At 44.2% G+C, this 8,515-nt stretch overlaps 1 protein-coding gene and 1 non-coding gene across 2 annotated transcripts; one reads left to right on the top strand and one right to left on the bottom strand.

The window, feature by feature from the left end:
• Positions 1 to 675: 675 nt before the first annotated feature.
• Positions 676 to 866, bottom strand: LOC118673848. The gene has a single exon (XR_004973514.1). It is a non-coding gene; the product is annotated as a U2 spliceosomal RNA (small nuclear RNA).
• A 5,452-nt stretch (positions 867 to 6,318) lies between these two features.
• LOC118673684 (small proline-rich protein 2H) lies at positions 6,319 to 7,902 on the top strand. Its single transcript, XM_036344833.1, has 2 exons — positions 6,319 to 6,372; positions 7,093 to 7,902. The coding sequence occupies exon 2, from the start codon at positions 7,112 to 7,114 to the stop codon at positions 7,487 to 7,489; it is 378 nt and encodes a 125-aa protein (XP_036200726.1). The 5' UTR covers positions 6,319 to 6,372; positions 7,093 to 7,111; the 3' UTR covers positions 7,490 to 7,902.
• Positions 7,903 to 8,515: the final 613 nt, after the last annotated feature.

Genomic DNA, 8,515 nt, shown 5'->3' with positions numbered 1-8,515 from the left:
CTTCCCCTGTGTCAGCACCAATGAGGGAGGCATCCTCGGGTCTACCTCCCTGTTCCCAGCAGTTCTCACAAGCACCAAGTGGAGAAGCATGGAGAATGACCTTCACGTGGGTGCAGAGTCCCCTGTTTCTGTGACCTCTGGGCTCCCATACTGTCATGCTGGCTGATACTCAGTTGTTGGAAATTCATTAGGCATCTTAGCCGAGTTTTTCTTGTTTGATATATGCCTCCTGACATGTCTTTCTCCTGAAGTTTCACACAGGGGAGCCGGTGCTCACATTCTGCCTCTTGGTTGTTTGAAGCCTTTGATTATTTTGAAACTGCTGCTTTTAAGGGCTTGAGAAAAGTTATGCTTTTGTCGTTTATGTGACTTTTACTCTTTTTAAGGTGAGAGTGCAGCTCTCTGGCTTTCTACATCCTCAGTGGAACTGGAGCTTCCCCCCATTGCTTTAATATCTCTTTATGTCTCTTCTCTTGCCCCGTTTTATTTTTTTATTGTCTAAAGTTTTACATATGTCTCCTTTTTTTCCACAGTTGACCCCGCCCCCCAGTCATTCCCACCATATGTTGCCCCTTTTAGATTGATAAATAAATGTTTTATTTTTCATCCCTCCCCATTAGTTTTTTAGGGATACATATTTATTTGCTGTTTCTTTTGTTGTTGTTGTTGTTTGTTTGTTTTTGCACCATTCCTGGTGGTACTGCAATACTGGGCCAATGCGTGGAGTGGACGGAGCAAGCTCATATTCCATCTCCCTATTCCAAAATTACATTTACTATAAGGTCCTCAGATAGAGGAAGTATCAGACATTAAACTGAGAAGGACAGGTGCTACAACTGATCTTAGCCAAAAGGCCGAGAAGTGATGTGTGTTTTTTTTTAGAGGACACCGTAGATATCACAATAAACATATTTGACTTCCTATAATCTGATAAACAATAGTACTTAAATTCTTCCTCAGAAATCCCTAGGAACCATACAGTGCCTTAATTTCACTAACTTAATCCCAGGCTCTTGTGTTACTATTGTCATATACATAAATTTTAAATCTCACATATCATTATTATTAACACTAGTGGTCCAGTGCATGAAATTTGTACACATTAAAAGGGAATTAATTAGAGGAAATATTTTAATATTGCTATTTGTCCTTTCTCTGCAATACAAATGTCAGAGATGAAAGAAAATTAGTAAAATGTATATGAAAATCTTCCTCCCGTCAGAATCTGGCGCACGCCGCGGGACCCAGAGTCAGGTCCCTGCCCACCCACGTGCGCCTAGAAATTGTGCGAGACCCAGACCTGGCCGGCCCCACCCCCATTGGGTGAAATCCAGACCCGGCCAGCCCCACCCCCGTTCAGCCCCACCAGGCAGGGGGCACAGCCTCAGGTCCCCTGGCCCGGCGCCAGGTGGGGGGGCACAGCTTCAGTCCCCCGTCAAGCCCTGCTGGGTGGGGGACACAGCCTCAGGTCCCCCAGCCTGGTGCTGTGGTAGGGGGCATGGCCTGAGGTCTCCTGGCCTGGGCCAGGGTGGGAGGCATGCTTTGAGGTCCCCCGTCAAGCCCCGCCGGGTCGGGGGGCACAGCATCAGGTACCTGCTGATGGCTCCTTACGAGAACCCCGCCTCCACTGTGGGCGCAGCCATCTTGTGATGGTGTGCCGGCATGAGGGTTAATTTGCATATTACCTCTTTATTATATAGATTATTGCATTTATTTACAATGATCTATGTCTAGATTTCCTTGCTCTTTGTTTCTTCCTCTCTGCTAGGAGAGTTTCCCCTCATCTCTGTATTTTAGGCCCGACCTAGGGTAGGACTGTTGGGATGGAGATGTTCATTTTTGGCTCTCACCCATTTACTGAATCAACATGGGATCTCCCTCCCGCATCATCTGGTCACAAAGGCTCCCTGTTAACCAAGGAGGAGGTGCTGATGAAGAGTAGGTCTCAGGGGTCAAGACTGACTGGGTGGGTGAAGCAGCCATCTGAGGGCTCGTCACTCGATAGCAGCTGTTCCTGTGGCTGACTCATTGTTTAAGGAGAACCCATAGATTCCCAAGGGACCAAGAATGCATCAGGCTTTTTGCTTTGAGGGGTCTGGGGCACCAAACCTAAAGAAACAGTGTCTTCATTGTCATGGACAGCAGCTACCTTTTAGGAGGTGTGTCCTCAGAAACCGATGTCCCTGTTACCGTGACATCAGATTTAGGCAGGCGATTCACATATCCTGGGTTACGGAAGTCAAGTCTTCCTTTAAGTAATCGTGTTTTGGGTGTGTTATGAGGACACAAGGAGTCATTTTGTGTTAGGGGAAGTCCCTTGGCGTGCTCGAGTCTGTGTCCCAACTACCATGGACTCAGTGGTGATGACACAATTTTTAGATACCTTGTTCTTAAGCTTTTGAGGGTGGCAGCTGTATTCCTGGCAGTCATGACTATTGCCGATTTCACACAAAACTGCCTGTTTCGGAGCTCCAGCGGCGCAATCGGTTAGCGCGCGGTACTTATAAAACTGCCTGTTTCCTGTCAGGTGTTAGGTATCTGCCCCCCTGAGTTAGAAGCATAGATGTTTCAGTGTTTCTGTCTTGCCTTGACCTTACCTGGAGAGCATGGGTAGATAGGCGTTCTTTCTTTGATTCATTCTTCTCTCTTTGGAAAATTACATTCTAGGAAAGATTTTCGATGATCTCACTAGATCAGGTAAGTTCAAATAGGGCCATCTTAGGTCTGAGGAGTAGAAATGAAAGGCGGGGGATGTACATTTCAACTGGGCACTGAAAGAGGGATGGGTTGGTCCTTATTGCTTGTCCATGATTAAGTCTACAGCTTATCCAATCATCCACTGAAGGACATCTTGTGAACAAAACTGCTATACAGATTTGCATGCAGGTTTTTGTGTGGACGTATTTTGAAACCAGATGGGTAAATTTCCAGGGGTGTTATTATTAGATCTTATGGTAGAATTTAGCTCTGCAAGGCCTTGAGTCAGTTTTGATAAGCTAGCTATTTTGAGGAATTTTTATATGTCATTAAATTTTTCTCTAACTTATCCTCTTAGAAGTCTGTCAGCCCTCTCTGCCCAGGCAACAGTCATCTACTTCCCCCTAGGACAGTGATGGCGAACCTATGACACGCGTGTCAGAGGTGACACGCAAACTCATTTTTTTGATTGATTTTTCTTTGTTAAATGGCATTTAAATAGATAAAATAAATATCAAAAATATAAGTCTTTGTTTTACTATGGTTGCAAATATCAAAAAATTTCTATATGTGAGATGGCACCAGAGTTAAGTTAGGATTTTTCAAAATGCTGACATGCCGAGCTCAAAAGGTTTGCCATCACTGCCCTAGGAAGTCCAAGGAGATTTTTCTCCTTAGAATTTTTCACAATTTTTACCCAGGTTTCTTTGTTTTCTTTTATGATTTTTTGTGGCAGAACCTAATAGCCCATGTACATTTCCTATCTCAGGAAGACTCTTATGAGGAGAAGTGTCTGATTCATTCAATTTCTTGCCTGACATCCTCAATCTCACTAGTACATACTCTACTGGTAAATTCATATTTTTTATTAGCTCTTGAAATCACTCCCTTAAATATTCTGATACTAGTTAGGGAATATAGACAAACCTCAGATATATTGTGGGTTTGGTTCCAGACCACAATAAAGCAAATATTACAATAAACATCTGAGGGAACCACGTAAGTGTGGTTCCATCTAGGAACCATTCGGTGATGACAATGTAGACACCTGGCCTCAAGGTGCTGAAATGATAGCTCTGTGCGTGTATGGTAATGGTTAATGGTAATCTTGGCCCAAAGCCCTTCCTGACTGACAAGAACAGGAGCAGTTCTGGGAACCTGGCCTATTAACTGAGGGGGTGTGCTGCTGAGTTGATTCAGTGATCCTTGACTTTCTATGCCTCATCTTCCTCTTTCTCTCCTTCTTCTTTCTCTTCTTCCTTCTTTTGCAATGATGAAACCAAGTTCTTGGAAAGCTTCCTGATTATTGACCAAGACACGGAAGCTGCAGCAACATTGCTTTATAATGTTAATACACAAGAGTGAGTCTGCCCTACTGACTGCAGGTAGATTTCGTAAAGATACGGAAGGAGTAATCACAAATTGCACGGCCATCAGGTCTTCAGTGACTAATTGAGACAAAATGGACAGATAAGAGAAGATAATGCGGCAGGTTGAGGGTCTGGAGGCCTTAAGGAGGACAGACAAGCAGAAAACATATTTTAAAAATGACTGTCTTTAAAGACCTAAAGCCTGTTTGTAGAGTAAGAGAAAGCAGATGCATATGATCAGCTTATGTTCATAGTTTCACCTCGATTTCAGACTTTTAGTGTTCAGACCTAACTCCCTTCCTTAATGTCCTCTCAATCATTACATGTGATGGAGTGAGTGTTAAATGGTATTTTTATTTATATTTGCTTCTTGCAATTTAAAAACTGATAATTTATTTATGAAATAAAAAGGCTTTATTTTCTGAGAAGAAAATTGCAAGAATTTCTTGCAGTACCAGCAGGCTAGGGCTGTGTTGGGTCAGATGGGTTGGGGAGATGCTGATCCCATAACAAGTGTGTTCCCCCATTACACAGTAACATCAGGTCAGTGCTGTAACTTGATTCCTATCTTAGATTGGGCCTTCTCATCAGCCATAGTTCAAAACTAAATGTTTCAGTACCTGATGGGGCAGCAAGGAAAAGAGGATAGTTCAGGTCCAAGATCCAATAGAGAAACTGGGAGAACTTTTGAGAGCTTACTCTGAAAAAGCAGAAATCAAGCCTGTATCCAAGATTGGAGAACATACTAGGACATTGTTTCCCAAACTCTAATTACTCCCATAAGGCCCAGTATATTATACATCACATGTATCATATAACATTCTTAATATTTTTACATTTAAAATCACTTTATATACCAACTTGTTGAATTTCTGATTTTATTGATCATAGGAAATTATGTCCATGAAATGGCAGATGAAATATTCAAATTATGTATTTAATGCAGAATTAACATACTAGTAGACATACAGCCAATGTTTGAGTTACTCTGTTCCCATCTGAGGCCATCTCCCATAACACAAGAAGTATTCCTGCTTTTGGAGATGCTGTTAGGAATTGAGGTTGGCAGATGAAACATTTTCAAAAAGCTTTTTATAAATAACATTAGTGCCTCTTTGTGTGGTCACCTCTCATTTGAGGCACAGAAGACCTCAGGACAGGGAGTGTGTGACCCTGAAAAGACCTTGGCTGGTACCTCATGCACTTCCTGATGGACGGGGAAAAGCTGAGGGCACATTTCTCACGAGATTCAACTACCCCCCACTGGGTGGGCACCAGAACAGTGCACCCTGATAGCTGGTATGCCGATCTGTGTTGCCCATTAACCTTTGAACAAGGAAGGACTACATCTTGTTCTCTACCGTAGGCAACATTTGAGGGAACCACATGGGTGTGGTTCAGCAAATAGACTTTAATGAATGTTTGTGATTTTTGTTCGCTTCTCTGCATTTTATTAAATGGTGATTAAGAGTTCCTTTAAAAAAAAATAAAAGAGCTCAAATGTACAACCGTGAGGGAAGCTAGGAGGAAAAGTGCTGAGAGACTGATTCCCACTCTGAAATCTGCCAGAGTATTTGAACTGCAATAAAGTGTGGTCCCGGGAGATTCCATGTGGCCAAGGTGGTACAGACTTATCAAGAACAAAGGAATTAGCTCTGTGTCCTCTACTTGCAGAACCAAAACAGTGCCAATAGGACCATGGAGGTCACATTTTACTGAATGTTCCTAGTGTCATTACGGGGAATCTACCGAGATGATCTGCAGCCTTACCTCAGCCCGTTTTAGAAGAAGAAAAGAGGACTTAGATCAGCAGGCCATAGGATCAAAGACAAATGCATTTAAGGACATTTTGGGTAAAGAGAAAGGCTTTTTTCAACCCAGCAGGTACAACAAAATGACAACCAGCTGAAGTGGAACAGGGCAGAAGGTTTTATGACTCAAGGCAGGTGAAATATGGGAAAAGGTCATCTCCCCCAATCAAGAAAGAGAGCCTTTGAGCACCAGTTAGAGAATCCCCCAAGTTCTCCCACAGCCCTAAGTCACTGGCTGAGAGCCAAGCCAGGGCCTCTGTGAGTCATGAGCACGGAGCCCAGTGAGAAGAGCCTGGAGATGATGCGTTCTGTTGTCAGCGTCCCTGTCAAGCCTGCATGGATGGATTTGCATTTTGGGTGGGAAATTCATGGACCAGGTCAGTTTAGGGCTCCACTTCCCCCTGGGTGGAGCGAGCACAGGCCCTATAAAGAGGCTGCCTGCCGTGCCACTGCCATCCTCCCAGCCGCAAGTTCTGATCTACGCTGAGAACGTGGTGAGTCTATTTCTAGAGTTCAACTGTTTTTCTGGTGCTTTCAACTGTTGAATTTACCTAAAGACAGAAAGTTTGGCATGTCTGAAATCATGATCATGGGTTTGATGCTACTTATTTGATGAAACCTTAAAATTGGGGTGCATTGATAGACTGTTTTCACTTCTTTTTAGGCAGTTTGATTTCCTCTACGAAAAACAAATTAATAGGAAAGCTTTGATGGAAAGGAGAGCAAAGACAATAATATTTGCTGTTGTTGTTGTTGTTTTTTAATATGTATATTTTGGTGTCCCTTCCATTCTGGTGTGAATTCAAAGGCTCTTTGCTTTGTTCCCGAACAGCCCTTTGTTATGTGCCTGCATCAGCGTATTGGGACCTCACAAGAGATAATGATGATAGAAATTGCTTGTGAAGTTGCCCATGATATTAGAACTTGTGATGGGCTTTCATGATGATGTTATTTGCATACAAAACATATCACTTTATTCTTTCAGCAATATTTTCTTTGGAAAATATGGTAAGCGGAAAGACAAGTCTTTCTCAGGGCTGATGAAACAATTTTATAAAGATGAAGGGAAAAGCCAGAGAGTCTTCAAGTGAACTTAAGAGATAAAAGCACATTCTTGGAGATTGGAGAGATAAATCTCATGGTGTTATCTAAGTGCTGGGTTCTCTCTCTCTAGGAATGCCTTCTTATGATCACTGTCATGTACTTTCATTCAGGTTTTAAGACTCCAGAAAGATGTCTTACCAGCAGCAGCAGTGCAAGCAGCCCTGCCAGCCACCTCCCGTGTGCCCACCTAAGTGCCCAGAGCCATGCCCACCTCCAAAGTGCCCTGAGCCATGCCCACCCCCAAAGTGCCCTGAGCCATGCCCACCCCCAAAGTGCCCTGAGCCATGCCCACCCCCAAAGTGCCCTGAGCCATGCCCACCTCCAAAGTGCCCTGAGCCATGCCCACCTCCAAAGTGCCCTGAGCCATGCCCACCCCCAAAGTGCCCTGAGCCATGCCCACCACCAAAGTGCCCAGAGCCATGCCCACCTCAGCTGTGCCAGCAACAATGCCCACCTGTGCAACCTCCTCCACCATGCCAGCAGAAGTGCCCACCCAAGAGCAAGTAACAGCTTCAGCATTCATCAGGGACAAGGAAGAATAAGAACAACTGGCTCACCTCGTTCCCCAGCCCCTCCTCCATCTTCTCTTCAGAGCCCATCATGGATGCAGAAGAAGCTCCTCCACCCTTCAGCCTGATATGCTTGTGATGATTCCTGACAGCGAATGATTTCCTTCCTGAGTCTATTCTGGAAGGAAAGGAAGCTGAGAAAGGGCAGTTCTCCGCTGCACCAGCGTTCCGTTCCCCAGCTTCAGAAGGAAGAGCAGCAGCTGTCTTCCCGGAGGGGCAGTGGGGCGGTGGGGGGCAGCAAAGGGTTCCCTTGATGGCTTCTGTGTCTGTGATCTGGGCAGAGGGCTCCTACCACCTGAACAACTGTACCTATTCTTCCATTTCCTGAATAAAGCACTATTTTGTTTGTGATGGAATTATATTTTCTTTCTTCTTTTAAACTTTAAATTCACTTTCCGTTTACTATAATAGCACAGAAAAGAGATCGAAGTATGTCATTTTGATACCTACTTTGAGAGATGCCCTGAGAAGGAGAGAGAGAAAGAGAGAGAGAGAGAGAGAGAGAGAGAGAGAGAGAGAGAGAGAGAGAGAGAGAGAGAGATTGCTCCACTGTTCCACCTATCCATGCAATCACTGGTTGCTTCCTGTATGAGCCCTGACTGGAGATGAAACCTGCTACCATGTTCCAACCAACTGAACTACCCAGATAGGGTAGCTTTTTGACTTTAAATATATTTTTTAATCCTTGTCCAAGGACATGTTTTTATAATTTTAGAGAGAGAGAGAGAAAACAGGGGAGAGCGAGAGAGAGAGAAACATCAATGTGAGAAACATTGGTTGATTGCCTTCTGAACATGCCCCAACTGGCAATCGAACCCTCAACCTAGGTATGTGCTCTGACCAGGAGTGGAATCTGCTCCCCTTTTGGTCTACAGGATGATGCTCCAAATAACCAAGCCACCCAGCCAGGGCCCAGCCAGGGCAGTTCTTGAGGGTATTGATGAAGTAAACTGTGAGCCTAGAT

This window comes from Myotis myotis, unplaced genomic scaffold, assembly GCF_014108235.1.
Source record: "Myotis myotis isolate mMyoMyo1 unplaced genomic scaffold, mMyoMyo1.p scaffold_m19_p_18, whole genome shotgun sequence".
Classification (NCBI taxonomy): domain Eukaryota; kingdom Metazoa; phylum Chordata; class Mammalia; order Chiroptera; family Vespertilionidae; genus Myotis; species Myotis myotis.
This window is presented reverse-complemented; position numbering and strand designations above follow the sequence as displayed.

Bases quoted from the DNA above. Each gene is read 5' to 3' on its own strand.
- LOC118673684 (XM_036344833.1), top strand. From the start codon at position 7,112: ATGTCTTACCAGCAGCAGCAGTGCAAGCAGCCCTGCCAGCCACCTCCC.